We start from the raw sequence: 21,477 nt of genomic DNA, 5'->3' as shown, positions 1-21,477 counted from the left end.
CGTAGTTGCTTCAGAAGTAAGCATATTCAGTATTTAGGTAGGTACCTATATATCAACTCAGATTTCAGAGTCTTGAATAGGTTGATAAATATAATTCATGAAGCGGTCAAACTTTCTTGACTTGGCGGGGTGGAGCGCTACCGCGCTCCTAATAGGTAGTTCATACATGATTGTTTTTGTACTTTGTTGCGCTACGCTCATACGTCATATTATTATGCTAAGTTTCTGCAAAAAGTTATGAGATCCCCCCAAAAAATACCACTTCGTGGCATAAAAAAGGCCCCGCCAAGTCGTTCCTCCCAAATTAAATCAAGTGCCACAAAAAATAAACAAAACTCCATCCCACCCCAAAAAAGATTAGAAATCAATTTTGTACCCCGCCTTTTATCCACTTCATAATTTGTGTCCTCCTACTTCACGTAGTACCTACCTTTCTTTCCCCTCATTGCACTCCTCTTTCTCTAATATTACTTCTGCTTCACTGCATTGGCGGCTTGCCACCTACCTTTCTTCCCCCTCATTGCACTCCTCTTTCCTCTAATCTCACTTCTGCTTCACTGCATTGGCGGCGTGCAATGCTTTAAAAATAAATAGATGGCACGCCGCCATTACATGAAAGTAAAATCAAAAAATCAAATCAAGAATGATAATAAACTGAATATTAAACAAATTAGGTAGGTAGGTAGATAGGTACTGATCTTCTCTAATCACGATCGAATAAACTACGGGCTAAAAAATTCCCGGAGGGACGGACCCAGCTTGTTCCTCTCTAGCGGGTCTCCCTTTAGTGCTAAGAAGATGAAACCAAGAAAAGGCACTTCTCCTCGACGAGACCTTTCCGGAGACACCTTAACCATCTTCCCACCATTTGTAGAACGGGCTTGGCTTGATTAATGTAGGCTTGATTAATTGAATCGGGTGAAAACAAAAAAAAAAAATTCGCGATTTTCAAGATTTTTGAGCCTATCAGAAAACCGGTTGAACAAATCGTAGAAAGTTCGGGTTTTGGAGATTTCGCATCTACTTTCACGTCCGACCAGGAATATCAAATAAAATTTGCTTAAAGTTAAGGGGAAGTGGGAGAAAAGTTGAGGTGAAAATGCCGAAAAACGCTGAAATTCTGTTACGTGTTAATATAGGCCGGGCGGTGCTGCGAACTCTTGACGTTCGCGCGCCTCCCGGCGCGCTTGATTATTGATTTGATTTTAATTTAATGTAATGATCTAAAATCAAGACTGAAGCCCGTTCTCCCTTTATTCCTTAAGTCACCCATCCATTTATTGGCCTTGCTCGGCGTAGCTTAACATAGGTAACGCTAAAACCGGGCTTAAATTATCGAGTGAACTGTTATCTAAAACTTTCTCGCTTTGAGTTCATAGGTCGTCGCGACAAATTTTAAGATCAGAGCTCATTTGTGTCAGAAAATGTGAAAAAAAATCCCCCAAAAACCATTTTTTGGCTTTATGGTTTTCTGGACAAAATTTGCACCACTATTTTCGTGTTCCTGGTAAAAAGACCTTTAATTCCATTTCAGAGAGGAATTACCTAGCTGCGATTAAAAGGGGAGAACAGTGTTCTTCTTTCCTTCGTTCTTTATCTCCCATGATCAACTCCTGTGGGTTGTTGGTTGTAGGTGGGAGGTTAAAACATGCTCCTCTCTCTGAGGGCGCGAAACACCCGGTGTTAGTACCTAAGAAATCTCCATTGGCCATTTTATTGGTCAACTATTACCATATCCTGACTATCCATGGAGGGCCTCTGTTGGTCCAATCTCTCTTGCTTCGCCATTTTTGGATAATTGGAGCACGATCCCTTATTCGTGGCATTACACAAGTGCGTATCCTGTGTTCGCTTTATGGCGAAACCTGCTCAACCTTACATGGTTGATTTACCTCCCAGTCGGTTTGAGCAAGGAAGACCATTCATTAACGTAGGAGTTGACTTCTTTAAAACCGGTCCGAGAAGAAACTCCCCCATTGACAAATGTTGGCTTGCATTGTTTGTCTGTTTATCGACTAACGCTGTGCATCTTGAGGTCGTTAGTTCTCTCTCCCCTGATGCCTTTTTAGCGACCTTAGATTGTTTTATTGCAAGACGTTGACTCCAATGCTGCTCTCCTCTCCTATTTCTCCTACTTTCATAGTGTCATGAGCTATGGTATAGTATATTGGGGCTTCTCATCCGAGATAAAAAAACATCTTTCTCCTGCAAAAAAGAGCAGTTCGTGCTGTTTTTGGCTTTGCAAGACACATATCTTGCAAGCCCATCTTCAAGGAGAGACAAATCCTAACTGTTTATGCCCAGGTCATATTGGATACCTGTATTCTTGTACACAGAGTCGCCCCTACCCTCTCTAGGCAAAGTGAAGTCCATGGTCATGACACAAGAAATAAAAACAAACTACTCCTTAGCTCAAACAAAATCATGGATAGATCTTTCCTTAGGGAGGGTATTCAACTCTATAACAGTCTATCGGACCAAGTAAAGTTACTTGGTCCGATAGACTTCAAAAACTCTCTCAAGGGGCGACTCCTAGAACTAGTACCCTACTCCTTCGAAGAATTTACAGGTTGACAGTATGACCTGGGATTCTTCTTCTTCTTCTTCTTCTTCCCCCCCCCCTTTCTTCTTCTTTTCTCCCCCCCTCTCTCTTTTTCTCCTTCTCTAATAATAATAATAATAATAATAATAATAATAATAATAATAATAATAATAATAATAATAATAATAATAATAATAATAATAATAATAATAATAATAATAATAATAATAATAATAATAATAATAATAATAATAATAATAATAATAATAATAATAATAATAATAATAATAATAATAATAATAATAATAATAATAATAATAATAATAATAATAATAATAATAATAATAATAATAATAATAATAATAATAATAATAATAATAATAATAATAATAATAATAATAATAATAATAATAATAATAATAATAATAATAATAATAATAATAATAATAATAATAATAATAATAATAATAATAATAATAATAATAATAATAATAATAATAATAATAATAATAATAATAATAATAATAATAATAATAATAATAATAATAATAATAATAATAATAATAATAATAATAATAATAATAATAATAATAATAATAATAATAATAATAATAATAATAATAATAATAATAATAATAATAATAATAATAATAATAATAATAATAATAATAATAATAATAATAATAATAATAATAATAATAATAATAATAATAATAATAATAATAATAATAATAATAATAATAATAATAATAATAATAATAATAATAATAATAATAATAATAATAATAATAATAATAATAATAATAATAATAATAATAATAATAATAATAATAATAATAATAATAATAATAATAATAATAATAATAATAATAATAATAATAATAATAATAATAATAATAATAATAATAATAATAATAATCACTCACAAGGTAGGGAGCACAAGGTAGGGAGAACTACTCCTTAGCTCAAACAAAATCATGGATAGATCTTTCCTTAGGGAGGGTATTCAACTCTATAACAGTCTATCGGACCAAGTAAAGTTACTTGGTTCCTTAGACTTCAAAAACTCTCTCAAGAGGCGACTTCTAGAACTAGTAGGGGAAGAGGGGGTAGGTTCGGACAGGGGGCACCTCCGGACAGCGCTATTTTAGCTAGATCCTACAAGTTTTAACAGATTTGAACCAACAGGATAGAATCTCTGTATTTGAAGAGGGAAACTGACCTACAAATTAGAGGTGGCAAAGATCGGTTCACTTTAGGGAATAAGTTCCAACCGTTCAGTTCCGTTCATGGAACTGTTCCCAATATAAGTTCAGTTCAGTCAGGCGTTCACTTGATCTAGGCTGATGTAGAATGCATATTCAAATACTTTCCCTGTCGCGTATAATATCTCTCTGGTAGCGCGGTCAAACTTTCTTGACTTGGCAGGGCGGAGCGCTACCGCGCTCCTTAATGTATATCAAAGTTTTGACTCACTTGGGGATTGAACCAGGATATTCCTCTTTCAAAGTTGATTTCAATTGAGAAAATCTCCAGAGAAAATAGGTGAGAGATTAAGGTAGAGGTTATACACAGGGCTAAGCTTTAGGTTAGGCTAAGCTTGAAAAATAGAAAGAAAAAATTCGAAAGATATACCTACCTATTTTTTTCTTCCTAAGCTTTAGGTTAGGCTAAGCTTGAAAAATAGAAAGAAAAAATTCGAAAGATATACCTACCTATTTTTTTTTTCTACCTATTTTTCAAGCTAAGACTATCCTAGACACAAAACATCCCATTTATGGGTTCTATTACCCCAGGCAATTGGGCATGCTACGGCACTATTGTAGCAGTTGTTTCATGGTACAAAAGCACTAAATAAAAACGGCTGTGAAACACTCATCTTTTGTATGTAGGTATGTACCTAGTACCTACGAAGAAAATAATTAGGTATCTGACGTGCTCAGCGCGCCTCAGCATAATATCAAAAGAAAACAACTTTAAATTGGCCAGTAACTTAAATTCTCGGAAATCAAGGCTGTCTTTCTGTCTGTCTTCCTTCCTTCCTTCTTTCATTACTTCCTTTTTTACAGATTTGTACTGGATGTACTACAAGTGGATAGCTTCAAGATTCATAGCACACGCTGGACGCGAGAGCCAGTAACTTAAATTCTCGGAAATCAAGGCTGTCTTTCTCCTATCCTGTCTTCCTTCCTTCCTTCTTTCATTACTTTTTTTTTTTTTCATCAGCCTAGTTAGCTTGGTTGGTAACGAGTCTGCTTTTTAAGCGCTAGGCCGCGGGTTCGATTCCGATTCAAGGCGGATTTTATCCTGAAGAAGGACAAGTTTAGGGGAGTCATGGGTATTATCATGAACATTTCTACTAACTCTCCTCTTTGGTTTGGTAAGTTTAGGGGAGTCATGGGTATTATCATGAACATTTCTACTAACTCTCCTCTTTGGTTTGGTGTTTTTTTTCCAGGGGTCTGATAGACAACTGTAACTGCTAAGGGAAATACAGGATGGGATAAAGCCAGCCATTCCGATAAGATAAAATACGTCCCGAGTGGGAATCGAACCCGCGTCCTGTTTAAGCAACCCACGACTGTTTGAACTTTTTCATTAGAACGGTATCCTACATACCTACCTAAAAATTGCATTTTAAACCTTTTTCATAAATTTTAACTATAAAATTATGAAATAGGTAATTTTAACTATAAAATTATGAAATAGGTAATTTTTAACTATAAAATTATGAAAAAAGTAATTATGGCTATTCATAAAACATTTTTAAATGATAAAATTATGTAAAAAAATGACATCTCTGGGATTCGAACCCCCACCCATCACACTTATCATCACAGTAGAGGAGTAAAAATAGACTAACCCAACCGCTCGGCCACTAAGACATTTGTTTCCAAGCCCCACAAAACTTCTTTATTAATCAACTCAATCGAAAAGTTTGAAATTTTCCTTACTGTGGCGGAGTTAACCGATTCAAATTCTTCTCGGCTCATGTCGGCTCTCTTGAATCTATTTCCTATTCCTAATACTCTATCGTTATAGGGATGTAAATGAGTTGCAAATATATCGATATATCGGCCCCTCAAATATATCGATATCGATATATCGGGGGAAATATATCGATATATCGCCGATATATCGATATATTTAACAATTTTTCTTGTTTTGGGGGTTACAAGATATTTACACTGCGTTTTACGATAATAAGGCTACTTTTAGACCCTAGAGTTGCTTGAAATACCTAAACAAATTATTTAGGCAGGTAAAATATGGGAATTTTTATATTTATAAAAAACAAAAATAAAACAAAATCACTCATTTAACTTACTATCACAAAAAATAAAAATAAAATACACACACACCCGGACCTTTGGCCGAAACCCTTTTTTTGGGGCAATTGGACCATAAAACGTCCACATCCGTCAAAAAACGAAGGTCGAAAAATTTGTCGATCACAATACTTTCCTCCTCATTTTATAAAATAAGGAAAGTAATAGGTAATTAACATCATCATCATCTAGGTACTTTTATAAAATAATGAAAGTATAGGGTGCAATAAGAACGATTATGATGGTATATAAGGTAAAGCATACCTGTCTAAAATAACAAGTCTATCATGCAAATCAAATAGGTCACCTTCGACCGTACAATTTCCCAAATGTTGGACAGACAGGATTTATAGGTCTCAGGAATACACCACCAGACATAATACTATACTATATAGATAGTTTTTTCGTCTCAAGGATGTAAACAAAAAACCAATATGCATATGTGGCGCGAGTTATTTTTACGGAGTAGCGATCGGCTGCCAGTGTATACATGCCACATTCCGTTGACTCCAACCACGGATCCAAGACAATAATATTGTAAAGTACATATTTATTTTTTTTTTTTTATTTTATTTTTCAGAAGCTACAAATATAAACTAGAAATAGAGGAACTGTAAATTACTGCTATGGGTCATATATTCGGTCGAAAAGCGAGAGAGAAGAAAAGGAACGATCAAGAGCCAGCAGAACTAGGATGAAAAAGCTACAGCCGTTCAAGAGAGCAAAAACAGCAACATCCTAATCCCATCATGCGAACTCCGAAAAGCCGTCACACACCAAGGAGAAACCCCGGAGAAGATCAGAAACCACCGCCAAAAGATATAGGACGTAGCGCATATACAAAAGAGCAGAATGCCACAATACTACCAAATCTAGGCAACGAGAAAACTTAGACAAGAAATATAAAAAAATAAACAATAGGAATGACTATAAGTATATGAAAGTCAGAAATTTACTTATCCATTATGGCAAAAATTGTATAGCGCCATACATATCCTACGAAAAAATCAATGATATAAATGGCATAGTAAGTAACAAAAACACGATGAGGGTAAAATAAAAACCGTGTGAAAAATATTAGCTTTATATATATATTTTTTATCCAAGAAACACATAAGGGTCGGTAACGAGGGCTGTGAAAGGATAGACACATCAAAAAAAAAAACAACACAAGAGAAATAAAGAAAAAAAGATATACAATAATAATGTAATATAAAAATTTAAATTTGGCAACGGAATAATGTCACTTGAAGTATTTGAAGATTGAAGCACATACGTATCAACAAAGGCGGACATAGCAAACGCGAAGGAAGACACGGCCCAAGACAAACAAACCCAAAAAAAAAAAAAAAACCTAGTGAACCAACGATAGGTCTCAACATATATCTCGTGAGCGGAACAGATGCATATATCTAGTCGCATATATTCGGCCCAAAATAAATTATGTATCGACTGTATTATATCGCATGTATACGAGAAAAATATATGAGGTATATATCGGTTTTCGATATTATGCGGCAAACTCATCCCTAATATCGTTCGTACAGTTTCTGTTTTACCATCTTTTTGATCCTATAGCTTACTAGGCTGAATTCCGGTCGCTTCGGCTCCGGAATCCCGCTTAATGTTTCATCCCGAACTGGGCTTACGGCTCAAACTTTGTAGATGATAAGGGCATTCGTCGAACCTGTAGAAAATAATAAAAAAAAAGTAAAAAATATTCGGGATTTAAGCTGCATGGTTATCAAACTAAAAACATAACATCGAAACTCGAAATGTTGCTCGAGAGCGGAGCTATTTTCCTCTTGCATCGTGTTTCTTATGGTGGAGGATTTTAGCGATTCTCCTTAAGATGACAGATTTGATCAATCTCAGGTGATTCGGTTTTAGACTTTCGCAAAATTCTTTTATTTGCTTATTGCACCACCTAGACCCATAAAGAGCGGAAATATTCCTACCCAAATTGACAGCGTTATTTCATAATGTGTATAGATAGGTTCTCGATCTGTGTCCCAAAGAGTCCTGGTGATATTCGAGTGTGTGTTATATGTGAGGATGAGGTGACATGGATCTTCGTTCTTAGTCAATACTAAGGATTACTAGCTGAGTCCGTCGCTTTCGCTCCGTCGCACTCCGCTAGTTCATCCCGAGGCATGGCCAACTCGTGCGAACAAATGCATGGGCGAACTTGTTGATTTGTCAAACTAAAAACATAAACGAAACTCAAATATTAGGGGAGCGAGGAAAAGTTTTCTCTCCCGCAGTCTTTGCACTCTGTGTATTTCTTATGGTGATTTTAGCGATCAGAAATTGATCATATCTCAGGATCGGTTTAGATTTTCGCAAAATCCTTTCTTATTGCACACCTAGACCATAAAAGGAATATTCCTACCAAATTTCAGCTTTCTAGGTGTTGTGGTTCTAGAGATAGAGCGATCAGTGTGTGAACTATGAAATGTGAAATGTGAATGAGTGAATGGATCTCGTTCTTATAATATAAGATTATTCTTATTCTCATCAGTTCCGTTCCGTTCAGTTCAGGTCACAGGTCGGGAACGAACTTTTTCAAAGATCAAGTCCCTACATTTCGTGAAATGAGGTTCAACGAAAATTGAATTTTTATTGCTAGTTCTAAAAAATATTGTTCAATAGGTATTATAGGTAATTAAAATCCATCAAAATAATAATGTTTTAATTAATTAATTTAATTTTAATTAATTCAATTAAAATTAAATTAATTCAATGTCCGTAAATTAATTCAATTTTAATTAATTCAATGTCCGTAGAGATGTGGCGACCTCATCGGCCAGCAGTCTCAAACTGTTGAAATCAGCCTCTCCAGAGCCCTTCTCCTTTATCCTTCCATCCTTGATTCTATGCTCTGGGGTCTATCTCACTAAGTAGTACTTCTTATTTTTCATGTACTACTTCTCTTTAATCCCCGCCTACTGCCTTTCCTTTATCTTACCCTGTCTTCTTCTATTTTCAAATTCCATGTCTGACGACCGTCGATGGAGAGAACTACATCTATGTCAAACCAAATCTGTTTCAACTTCATGGAAAAACAACGGCGAAATATATCCACTACCCTGTCTAGCAGCAGAAATTCTGCTGATCTAGAGGCTGAAGTAATTTCAGTGCCAGCTTGCAGGATTCCAGGGGCAAGCGAAGTGAAGAAGAAACAGAAAACTCGTCCGCAAATATCAACATCAACCCGATCGACAACAGCACCAACTTCAATGTCGTCAGTTTTGTCATCAAAATTAAGAATGCTTACATGGAACATAGGATCTTTAACTGGAAAGAGTAAGGAAATAGCAGATGTCATGAGAAGGAGGAATATTGAAATTGCATGTCTTCAAGAAACGAAATGGCAAAACACCAATGTGAACAAATGCAGATATCTAGAGAGTGACAATGATGAATACAAACTTTATTACTATGGAAAGACCTCTCAGAGAAATGGAGTAGGAATTGTTCTTCATAAAAAGTACCATGAAGGTGTCATCAAAATAGTTGGAATAAACGATAGAGTGCTCCAAATAAAACTTGTACTGAAGAACGAGATTTACAACATCATAAGCGCCTATGCACCACAAACTGGCTGCGATAATACAGAAAAGGCCGAGTTCTATGAAAAACTAGAAGAAGTCCTAGAAAATATTCCATCAAATGAATTAATCTTGATTGGAGCTGATTTCAATGCTCATGTGGGAAAAGTTGCAGATGGCTACGAACAATGTCATGGAGGATTTGGGTATGGAACAAGAAATGACCCAGGCGATCAACTACTCACACTGGCAAATGCTTACAACCTGAAACTTGCCAACACCTATTTTCGAAAAAAGGACGAACACCTTATAACATTTAAAAGTGGAACCGGAAAAACTCAGATAGATTTTTGGTTGTGTAGTGCTGATATCATAAGAATGTCAAAGGACTGCAAAGTGATTCCAGGAGAATCAGTCACATCTCAACACCGGCTTTTACTCTTAGAATTGAAAGTTACAGCTACAATTACGGCGAAAAAGGATTGCATAAAACCTGTGAGTAAAATCAAATGGTTCAAACTACCAAAGAATGAGGGAAGAGTTTTAGTAACAGATATGAACAAATGGTTTGACGAACACCTTGAAAAAGTAAAGAACCTCAATGCAAATGACATGTGGAATGAAATGGAAAAATTTTGTGTAGAAAAGGCTAAATTACAACTTGGAATGTCGAAAGGAAAATTGAAGATAAAGAAGGAAAGTTGGTGGTGGAATGAAACTGTCAAGGCTGCAGTTAAAAAGAAGAAAGAAGCATTCAAACAATGGAGCACTTGTAGAGAAGATGCGCTTAAGGAACAACTCAAAATTGAATACAAACAGAGGAAAAATGAAGCCAAAAGACTGGTAGCAAAAGCCCAAGATGAGGCCAAAGAAGATCTTTATAGCGAGTTGCTGAATCCTGAAGGAGCACAGAAAATATACAAAATAGCAGCCCATAGAATGGAGAAGGCAAAATCAATTAGAACCCCTAAATACATCAACAATGCTCAAGGAGTCCTCATCACCAAAGAGTCGGAAATATGTGATAGATGGAAGCAATATTACTCAGACCTCTTGAACGAAGAATTCCCTAGACAAAACCTCACATCGCAGCCAAAGAGGCATGGACCCATTCAAGATGTAACTGTAGATGAGGTGCATTCTGCAGTGCAGAAAATGAAAAATAATAGAGCAGTCGGACCTGATAACATACCAGCTGAGTTATGGAAAGAATGTAGTAAAACCAGTGAAAGCGGAACAAGATGGCTGATGGTTCTAATGAACAAAATACTTGAAGGAGACCCTATGCCAGAAAAGTTTAGGAATAGCTACACCCTGCCTTTCTACAAGAACAAAGGTGATTCCAGAGAATGTGGAAATTACAGGGGCATAAGTTTAATGTGCCACACAATAAAAATCTATGAAAGAATTATCGAAAGAAGACTTAGAACCATCGTGAAAATTAACGATAATCAATGTGGCTTTGTTTCTGGAAAGTCGACTGTAGATGCCATCCAAACTCTAAGAATATTAGTCGAAAAGTATCATGACGCCAAAAAAGACCTTCACATGGTGTTCATCGACTTGGAAAAGGCTTTCGATCGCGTACCTAGAGAGCTCATTTATGAATCACTCAGAGCTCACGACGTTCCAGAAGCATATGTGGAACTCATCCGTGATATGTACCACAAAGTTACCAAACAAATCCGATGCTCTTCAGGACTAACTTCAAGCTTCCCTATTCAAGTAGGAGTTCATCAAGGATCAGTGCTAAGTCCTCTGTTGTTCATTATAATCCTCAACCACTTGATAGCAGACAGAATTAACAACCTAACAAAAATATTATTATTTGCTGATGATATTGCTATGATTGGAGAAAATGAGATTGTGCTAGAGTATGAACTAGAAGAATGGAGAAAGATCTTAGAAGAAAACGGATTAAGAATAAGTAGAAAGAAAACAGAGTACATGCACTTACCATTTAAAGATCCTCCAAATCCAGCTCCAAAAATAATGTTACAGGGAGAAGAACTGCCACGCTGTGAGAAGTTCAAATACCTGGGTTTCCGATTTTTGGTCGAAAATTTCCTATCTTAAAATACTCCCCATGTAATGTGAGATTATTAAAAAGTGTCCAAAAATTGAACTTTTTTTTTAAATTTTTCCAAGTCCAAAATCGACCGCCTACGGCGGCCAATTTTCGACCAAAAATTTCCTATCTTTCGGCAAATGTAATAGAAAGTCGTGTGATGTTCACACCAGATTTTTTTTTATTATTATTTGGAACCAACTTGGGGGGGGGGAGAAAATATAATTTTGACTTTCATGTTTTAAGGGCCACCCTAAGGCTACATGACAACTTGATAGCAATTTTATTTCAAATTTGACCCACCTGACGAAATAAAACCTTTGGCCATTGCTTGTGCCATTTTCCCTGCACCAATGAATCCAACTTTCATTATAACACTTTTATTTTAAAACAAAATACAGACAACCTTTATTCAAAGAGAAAGGAAAAACATTGATAGGACGACCTGACTTCTGATTGTGAGAAGGAAAAAAAAAAAAAAACACCATATCAGTAATATATTTCTTCTTAATCAGAAAAAATGATAAGGGACTGACTACTACTGGGTTTACCGAACAAAACAATCAAAGTAAGTATGTGTTACGGGAAAAGTCCGACGAGCGGTTAAAACTAGGATTTCCCGTTTAAACCTAGGATTCCCCAGATGTTTTGGGAAAAGTCCGAAATTAAGGAGCGCGGTAGCGCTCCGTCCCGCCAAGTCAAGAAAGTTTGACCGCGCTACCAGAGATATTATACGCGACAGGGAAAGTAGCCGTTTTCAGGTAGTTGTAGGCAGACAACTACAAATGATGGGAGAAAACGGATTGCGTGTGTGTGTTGGGGCATGCAAGTGGACCAAGTTGCTTATCTATGTGCTGGCCTTCTTCCATGCTGTAGTACAGGTACACCTCCTCCCAATTCTATTATTATTATTATCATTATTATTATTATGGCCTTTATTTTCACGTTCATACAAGAACGGTACACACTGCCCATCTATCCGGGAACAATCAATGTTCCAAAGGATAGGTGGGTTGGAAATTTTGAACAGTCGTAGTTGACACAACTTGGAGTCAGCCGTCTTGAGGGCCATGTTGTCTTGGACTTTACGGAAACCTCTTGACGGAGAAAACAGATCGTGTGGCGCTGTTAGGGATTCTTATTGTCTCTTATTATTATTTTAAATTAAGCAAGGTCTTCTGATGTAACATTATGTAGTTACTATGTTTTTAAACATATAAAATACGCGAGACCTTGTTTAGACTGCGGGGGTAAACGGACTTTTTAGTCTCATTCGATCAGGATAAACAAGGTATATTCTATTCTCTCAATTCTTTTCCCTATTACTCTGTTACCGATAACGGTTTGAAATTTATTTGTGTAAATTTTGTACATAGGTATAAATCTCCTACCAAACTGTCGCACGCTTGTAAATGTTATAAAGGAGCGTGGTAGCGCTCCGCAACGCCAAGTCAATGTTTGGCAGCGCTACTAGAGATATTGTATTCTTCAATTTTACTGGAGTTCTACCTTCTACTTACTAATTCAATCCTCTTTTCCTTGTTCATTCCTCAGGAACGCCGCAAGTATGATAAGATAGGCTGGAATATATCGTACGATTACTCCGAGGGGGATTTTACCGTGTGGGTTCAAATTATCGACACCTATCTATCCAGACTCCTGGATAAGAATGAGGACATCATGAGAATCCCGTGGGAGACTCTGAAATATCTCATCGGACAGGTAAACTTTTGCAGACCTTTATTTCTGTAGAAGATCTATAGAATAGAATTATGTAATATCAAAGGGTGCCAATTACTGGAGCATACTAAGTGGACTGACCCAATTATCGACACCTATCTATCCACTACTGGATAAGAACGAGGACATCATGAGAATCCCGTGGGAGACTCTCAAATATCTCATCGGACAGGTAAACTTTTGCAGACTTAAAAAAATGGGTATTCGAACAGCATTTTCCCTCCAGGTTAGGGTTGCCTAACACCTGAGCCACTTTGGGCTTTTTGTGTTCATAAAAAACAAGTACTTCTTTAGATTTTACGTCAATTTAAAAGTACTACAAAAAGGAGCTGTTACAATATTGCCATTTGATCACTATTTTCTTTGATCAAGCCCACACAACTCACACCTATTTCTCTATTCTATTATGGGACTGGTTGCTTCTCTCCCAAGAGAGTATACAATTAGCACTGCGACCTCTGTAGATCTATTGTGACCTCACCTATGGATCTATGGCTTAAACCAATTGATGTGGCAAATTTCCTAGGACTACCATACTACCAACCACAGAGGAGGATTGATCCGTTTGACTTGGGCAATGGCTACTACAACAACATCAATAATATTTTCTATGGTCAGCTCCCATGGCGTAGTGGTCACTGCACTCGCCTTGCACGCGGGAGACCCGGGTTCGATTCCCGGCGGGGTCAAGAAATTTGTATCATGCAAATGATTGATCCCGTGACTGGCTGTTGCGGGGCCCACTCAGCCTCGTGAGGAAAATGAGTAGCTATGACATGTAAATGCGCATAGCGACCGGTGCCAGCATGGTAGGTAAATATTGGTTGTTAGGATTATTGAGATATGTAGTGGGAAAAATCCTACAATGCTGCAGTGAGCACCAAAGTTGTGACATAATAACACAAAGAAATTGCATTTACATTTACTTTACGTTTTTGAGCCGCTGCCATTTTGAATCAGGATGGAATGTGACAATTTTAAGTAGCCTATGTCACCCCGAGTACTCTTCTTAACAACCACAAAAAATTTCATCAAAATCGGTCCAGCCGTTTTGGCTGTGCGTTGATAATGAACGATTTTTAGGAGTTCTTTGGTCATAGTTTGGAAACCACTGCGAGTTTCGGAAAATCCTTTTTTAGTGGGCCTATTCAAATCAAAAGGAAGCTATTCTCGAAGTTTCATCAAAATCGGTCCAGCTGTTTCGGCTGTGCATTGATTATGAACGATTTTTAGGCTCCCTGACATGTCCCACAGAGCAGCATAATAGGCATAACTTTGAACCGCCGCCATTTTGAATCAGGATGAAATGTGATAATTTTAACAAACAAAAAAAAAAAAAATTCATCAAAATCGGTCGAGCCGTTTTCTCGTTAAAAGAGGACAAAAACGGGTCTGTCAGCAAAATAGGCCATTTTCTTTACGTTTTTGAAGTGCAATGGAAGGGCCTCACCCTGGAGGAACCTCCTTGTTGATCAAGGTTAACCTCCACGCCAGGTAAGTATTTGAGTCAGCTCCCATGGCGTAGTGGTCACTGCACTCGCCTTGCACGCGGGAGACCCGGGTTCGATTCCCGGCGGGGTCAAGAAATTTGTATCATGCAAATGATTGATCCCGTGACTGGCTGTTGCGGGGCCCACTCAGCCTCGTGAGGAAAATGAGTAGCTATGACATATAAATGCGCATAGCGACCGGTGCCAGCATGGTAGGTAAACATTGGATTTTAGGATTATTGAGATATTGGGAAAATCCTACAATGCTGCAGTGAGCACCAAAGTTGTGACATAACACAAAGAAATTGCATTTACAAATCCTCTGTATGGTAAACAATGTAATCAAGTAAACATGTCTGCTAAATTTTATTTAAAGCGGGCAAACTGATCAAAAGTTACGGTGAAACAAGGAGTTTCATTATAAATGCAAGAGGTTTGATAGAGGGAACTGTAACTGATAAGGTCTTATCGTCCCGAAATCGACGAAGAAGGAAGACAGGATAGGAGAAAGTCGGCCATTCCGAGAGCGAACATTATTCAATCAATGTGATTTCTCAATTTTCTCGCTCTCGAATTTTCGACCCATTATTCGTTCAGGATAAAATCTGCCTTGGGTAGGAATCGAACCCGCGGCCTAGCGCTTACAAGACAGTCGCGTTACCAAAGTAACTAGGCTGGCGACTAGAAATAAAAACAAGCTTTTGGTCAGACCCAAACAGAAATCGACTTTCCATTTTTCGAATAAGCTGAATTTATTATTGTTATTTTTATTTCGTTTCAGAGGAACGAGTATTCGGAAAGCATAGGTTGTCAAATTATCAAGCAAGATGATGTTACTCAGGTAAGTAGTGCCAACAAGAAAAACTGACTTCCTTTCCAATTGAACCCACTTCCCTTATTTTGAAAAAAAAAAAAACTTTCTCCGCCAAAGACAAGAGAAACGGCAAACGAAAAATACTTATCCAAAGAGCGCTTAGAATCAGGAAAGTATTTTTCACCATTTTCTTATCTATTGTTCCTCTATTCTCTTATCCATTTCCCCAGGAGGGGTTGAGCGGACTCAAATCATGTCTGCTGGTCAACAGAACACAAGCAACTCGAACAATCAATATTGCTAACATTTAGCTCTCGCACAAAGTTTTGCCAGATCCCTTGATCGAACCCAGAGTTTCCAGACTGCGAGGCGTCTGACCATTACAGGCCATCAGGTACACTTTCGCTTGAACTTTGATTCTCTTTGTTCTTCACCGCCAACTTGTTGAATGGCAAAGTACACCCCACTCGTACATGCGAGTACTTGAAAGAGTTCAAAAGCCTCCCAAAGCGTTCAAAAGCCTCCCCTATTGTTCTTCTACGCTACGCTTTCCTCTACTCAAACTCTGAGCAACCCGACGGCTTTTGTTTTCCCTCCAACGAAAAGAACTTCAAATTGGCTTTTCAGTTCACCTACATACATGTATAACGTATGTTCACAGGGAACTCTAATGCCACTTATGTCCCTGACGTAACACAACTAAAAAAAAAGTACATCCCTCCATTCATTAAAAAAGCGAACTTTTGAGAGCCCCTACATCTCGGGATTATGAAAGAGGTGGAAATTAACTAACTGAGTAAAGGGTACAAAAAAGGGGGGACAGGATAAGAGGAAAAAGGTAACAAATGAGGAAGAGGGGAAAGAAGAGACGAGTGAGAAGGGGGCAAGGTTTTTAGTTTTTTACTTTCTATTACTACAGTATAGGCGGAGCTATACTAGTAATGAAAGTATTGCAATCGGTCCAAATTTTCAAAATCGGGAAATGGGAGGAAATATCCGTTTTTGGGTCCCCTGATTCCAAAAAAGTGGTTTTTAGCCCATGGTCTGTACGTTACGTACGTACGTACAGGTTTAAATGGGAAAAAGTAGAATGTTGTGAACAAAATATCTCAAGAACGGTTTGTCGTAGAGAAATTAAATTTGGTATGCTATCCCGGTATGGTCCAAGTACGCGACTGTAACAATTTGGTAAAAATCGGATAATCACCCATCCAGATATTAACCAAAGTAATTGTTACTTAACCCTCATTTCGTGGAAAATGTTGAAAATGTTGTGAACAAAATATCTCAAGAACGGTTCGTCGTAAAGCGATGAAATTTGGTATGATATACCAATATGTTCCAAGGACGCGACTGTAACAATTTGGTAAAAATCGGATAGTCACCCATCCAGATATCAATCAAAGTCAATGTTGCTTCGAACTTCGAAAAAAAAAAAATCATTTTTTTTCATACTTTATATGATCCCTCATTACACGGGGAGTATTTTAAGATAGGAAATTTTCGACCAAAAATCGGCCGCCGTAGGTGGCTCAGGCTCGGGACTAAAAATCCCGAGCTCAGGCTCGGGATTTTTAGTAGTTTTTTGGTCATAGTTTGAAAACCACTGCGAGGTTCGGAAAATCCGTTCTTAGTGGGCCTATTGACATCAAAGTTTTCCCTAATGTGATTCCTCAGATACGACCACTTGAAAGTAGCTCTGCGAGCCTTTGGAAAAATGCCGATATCTCCGAAAATATTTATCCGAATCGGATGATCTTTTTTTTTTCATTAAAATGTAAACTAAACGGGCTACATTATCCTTATCCAAACCTAGTCGACCTATATATCAAATTAAAGGTCTTTTTACCAGGAACACGAAAATGGTGGTTTTGTCCCGAAAACCATAAAGCCAAAAAACCAAAAAAACTGGTTTTTGGAGGATTTTTTTTTTTTACACTCACACAAATGAGCTCTGATCTTGAAATTTGTCGCGACGACCTATGAACTCAAAGCAAGAAAGTTTTAGATAACACTTCAGTCGTTAATTTAATACCGGTTTTAGCGTTGCCTATGTTAAGCTACGCCGAGGAAGGCCAATAAATGGATGGGTGAGCATCTAAGTGAAACTGGAACTTTACCGTAACTTGGCCTGGAACTCTGATGTGCAGTCAGATTGAACGTGATCATAAGCTGAACATCCTATTTGAAGCTGAAATTTCAAGTGGTTCACTTACCTTGTTTCAGAATTGATTGTTAATCTTCCAAGCAAAATGAATGACTTGCAAACTGTAAATTGGATAGACGAAGCTAATCATGTGATACAAGATGTCAAGGATCTAGTTCAAATGATTCAAATCTCTGATGACCAGCCTGACGATAAATGTGTATATCTGAATTTAATCACCAAAGAGCGTAGATATTACACAATTAAATTATGTGAGTTGGGATTTTGTGTGGTGTCCAGAAAAATCAACTCACCAAACGTAATAAATGAGTCTGACATTGTGTACTATGAAACTCCATATTCCTTATTATCCACTATTAGCAATTCATATTGTGAATCTTTTGGAAACAAGTTAAGACAGAAGTTAGAGAAGTTAAAAGCAAATCCTGTATTTAGTGGTAGAGAGTAGATCAGTACATTAGTAAAAATAAAATTTATTATACCTACTTATTTTGTCTGCATGTAGGCAGGAGGCAGGTACATGCAGGGTGTTTATAAAGAGTAAAGTTCAAGTTTGACTTAAATGCTCTAATTGAAAAACTATCCTATATTTAAGGAACGATAATTGCTTCAGGAGTGTACCTACATTTAGAAGTTTTAACGTGTGCAATGTGAAAGAAGTCACTAAAAACGGTCAATAAAGTTTTTTTTCCATCTTCAAGTAAAAAAGAATATGTATTTAAAACAATCAACTCAATATACTAGTGGTTCTGTGAACTGTAGACCTCACTCAGATTCTTTTGCCTAAGCTGAGTCTTTAACAATAACGTCCTCTCATAATTAGGTATGTTGTTTAACTTGGTACCTATTTGAATTTTGGACAAATTTAGGATTTAGAAAAATGTCCTGCTTTGAAAAAATGTCTTCTGGGTAATCCTACGTATGAATGGGTAACCCTACGTAATACATAATTATGTATCAAAACAGAAATAAAACTACATGTCTTATGTACGAGTAGGTACACCTATATCTAGAAAAAAGGTGACACTATCATAAAACCTGTCAATCACTCTAAAAAATAAAATTACAGAATTTTTGATTTTGAACCTTTTAAACGAAACAAAGGATTTACCTTTAGTTGATTTTAAACCTTTTGAAACAGAACAATAGATTGTCAGGGGTTTACCATCTTGACTTCCCACGCATATGAATAAGTATTGATATGCGTGGCAACTGTATTGGGGGATCGTAAAGTTTTGAAAGATCGTAACGGTGGCCCCGTTCAACTTTGGGGCCCCAAATTTCAGCAAAATCAGACCAGGCAATCGGGAGTTATAGCGGAACATACAGACATCCAAACCAAATGCAAAACGGTCGAGTTAAAACATAGACCTTCACTTCGTTCGGTCGATAAAACATCTCATCTAACGAAGTGTTCCCATAGCTCCTCCAGAGTTCTCACGCTGAATCGCAAGAGATATTCTCTGCGTGTCAGCGAAAGAAAGTTGGTTTTTAGTCCGTCCTTCCTTTATTATTACAATAGTAATAACAAGCTGGGTCCGTCCCTCCGGGAATTTTTTAGCCCGTAGTTTATTCGATCGTGGTTAAAGAATACCTATGTACCTACCTAATTTGTTTAATATTCAGTTTATTATTATTCTTGATTTGATTTTTTAATTTTACTTTCATGTAATGATTTAAAATCAAGACTAGAGCCCGTTCTCCCTTTATTCCCAAAAAAAAATAATAATAATAAATAAAAATATGAAAAATGATTTTCATGTAGGTACCTACATTATCATGATGTATTTCACTCGGAAAAGATCAGAACTTACCAAAACTTACCCAATGATGTTATTATGGTATTTTTCACTCGGAAATGTTCGGAACTTACCAAATCTTAAGCAATAATGTTACTATGGTATTTTAAACTCGGGAATGACCCGAACTTATTAAAACTTACATAATGATGTTATTATGGTATTTATCCCTAATGAATTAAGGAATATTGAAAACAAAAATAAAATGAAGAAGGAAATACAGAAATATTATTTGGAAAACAACAATGAAATATAGAATCAAGACAGAAGCAAGAATTTTAATGGAATAAATAATTCAAACCGTTCCTGAAAAGTACCATTGGGGTACTTATATAGGAACAAAAGGAAGATATTTTTATAGTTACATTAAAATAAACCATTCTCATTATTATGAAACTCCATATTCCTTATTATCCACTATTAGCAATTCATATTGTGAATCTTTTGGAAACAAGTTAAGACAGAAGTTAGAGAAGTTAAAAGCAAATCCTGTATTTAGTGGTAGAGAGTAGATCAGTACATTAGTAAAAATAAAATTTATTATACCTACTTATTTTGTCTGCATGTAGGCAGGAGGCAGGTACATGCAGGGTGTTTATAAAGAGTAAAGTTCAAGTTTGACTTAAATGCTCTAATTGAAAAACTATCCTATATTTAAGGAACGATAATTGCTTCAGGAGTGTACCTACATTTAGAAGTTTTAACGTGTGCAATGTGAAAGAAGTCACTAAAAACGGTCAATAAAGTTTTTTTTCCATCTTCAAGTAAAAAAGAATATGTATTTAAAACAATCAACTCAATATACTAGTGGTTCTGTGAACTGTAGACCTCACTCAGATTCTTTTGCCTAAGCTGAGTCTTTAACAATAACGTCCTCTCATAATTAGGTATGTTGTTTAACTTGGTACCTATTTGAATTTTGGACAAATTTAGGATTTAGAAAAATGTCCTGCTTTGAAAAAATGTCTTCTGGGTAATCCTACGTATGAATGGGTAACCCTACGTAATACATAATTATGTATCAAAACAGAAATAAAACTACATGTCTTATGTACGAGTAGGTACACCTATATCTAGAAAAAAGGTGACACTATCATAAAACCTGTCAATCACTCTAAAAAATAAAATTACAGAATTTTTGATTTTGAACCTTTTAAACGAAACAAAGGATTTACCTTTAGTTGATTTTAAACCTTTTGAAACAGAACAATAGATTGTCAGGGGTTTACCATCTTGACTTCCCACGCATATGAATAAGTATTGATATGCGTGGCAACTGTATTGGGGGATCGTAAAGTTTTGAAAGATCGTAACGGTGGCCCCGTTCAACTTTGGGGCCCCAAATTTCAGCAAAATCAGACCAGGCAATCGGGAGTTATAGCGGAACATACAGACATCCAAACCAAATGCAAAACGGTCGAGTTAAAACATAGACCTTCACTTCGTTCGGTCGATAAAACATCTCATCTAACGAAGTGTTCCCATAGCTCCTCCAGAGTTCTCACGCTGAATCGCAAGAGATATTCTCTGCGTGTCAGCGAAAGAAAGTTGGTTTTTAGTCCGTCCTTCCTTTATTATTACAATAGTAATAACAAGCTGGGTCCGTCCCTCCGGGAATTTTTTAGCCCGTAGTTTATTCGATCGTGGTTAAAGAATACCTATGTACCTACCTAATTTGTTTAATATTCAGTTTATTATTATTCTTGATTTGATTTTTTAATTTTACTTTCATGTAATGATTTAAAATCAAGACTACCTAGAGCCCGTTCTCCCTTTATTCCCAATATAAGGTTCAAGTCACCCATCCATTTATTGGCCTTGCTCGGCGTAGCCTAACATAGGTGACGCTAAAACCGGTCTTAAATGATCGACTGAAGGGTTATCTAAAACTTTCTCAGACGACACCGAAGCGAATACAATAGTCCGTCCCTTATACCTTTTTATTACTATTGTAATAATAAAGGAAGGACGGACTAA

General features: G+C 36.6%; 1 protein-coding gene, 1 long non-coding RNA gene and 1 pseudogene across 4 annotated transcripts in view; all 3 read right to left on the bottom strand.

Moving 5' to 3' along the window:
* Window positions 1-12,184, bottom strand: part of LOC103519402 (pyrroline-5-carboxylate reductase 1, mitochondrial-like) — a 40,581-nt gene extending 28,397 nt beyond the window's left edge. Inside the window, exon 1 of one of the 3 annotated variants that reach the window (XM_026830922.1) lies at window positions 11,794-12,184. In XM_026830922.1, the coding sequence (XP_026686723.1) occupies window positions 11,794-11,860 (67 nt within the window). In that variant the 5' untranslated portion in view covers window positions 11,861-12,184. The remainder of the gene's footprint in view (window positions 1-11,793) is intronic. The other 2 variants (XM_026830923.1, XM_026830925.1) reach the window with 2 other exon arrangements.
* A 2,343-nt stretch (window positions 12,185-14,527) lies between these two features.
* Window positions 14,528-14,732, bottom strand: LOC113471627 (annotated as a pseudogene).
* Window positions 14,733-19,942: 5,210 nt separating this feature from the next.
* The window catches only part of LOC113471626, an 8,240-nt gene continuing 6,705 nt past the window's right edge, over window positions 19,943-21,477 (bottom strand). The window contains exon 2 of the long non-coding RNA XR_003394254.1: window positions 19,943-20,185. This is a non-coding gene — a long non-coding RNA (uncharacterized LOC113471626). The remainder of the gene's footprint in view (window positions 20,186-21,477) is intronic.

The sequence above is a fragment of the Diaphorina citri genome, unplaced genomic scaffold (assembly GCF_000475195.1).
Source record: "Diaphorina citri unplaced genomic scaffold, Diaci psyllid genome assembly version 1.1 scaffold2710, whole genome shotgun sequence".
NCBI classification, from domain to species: domain Eukaryota; kingdom Metazoa; phylum Arthropoda; class Insecta; order Hemiptera; family Psyllidae; genus Diaphorina; species Diaphorina citri.
This window is presented reverse-complemented; position numbering and strand designations above follow the sequence as displayed.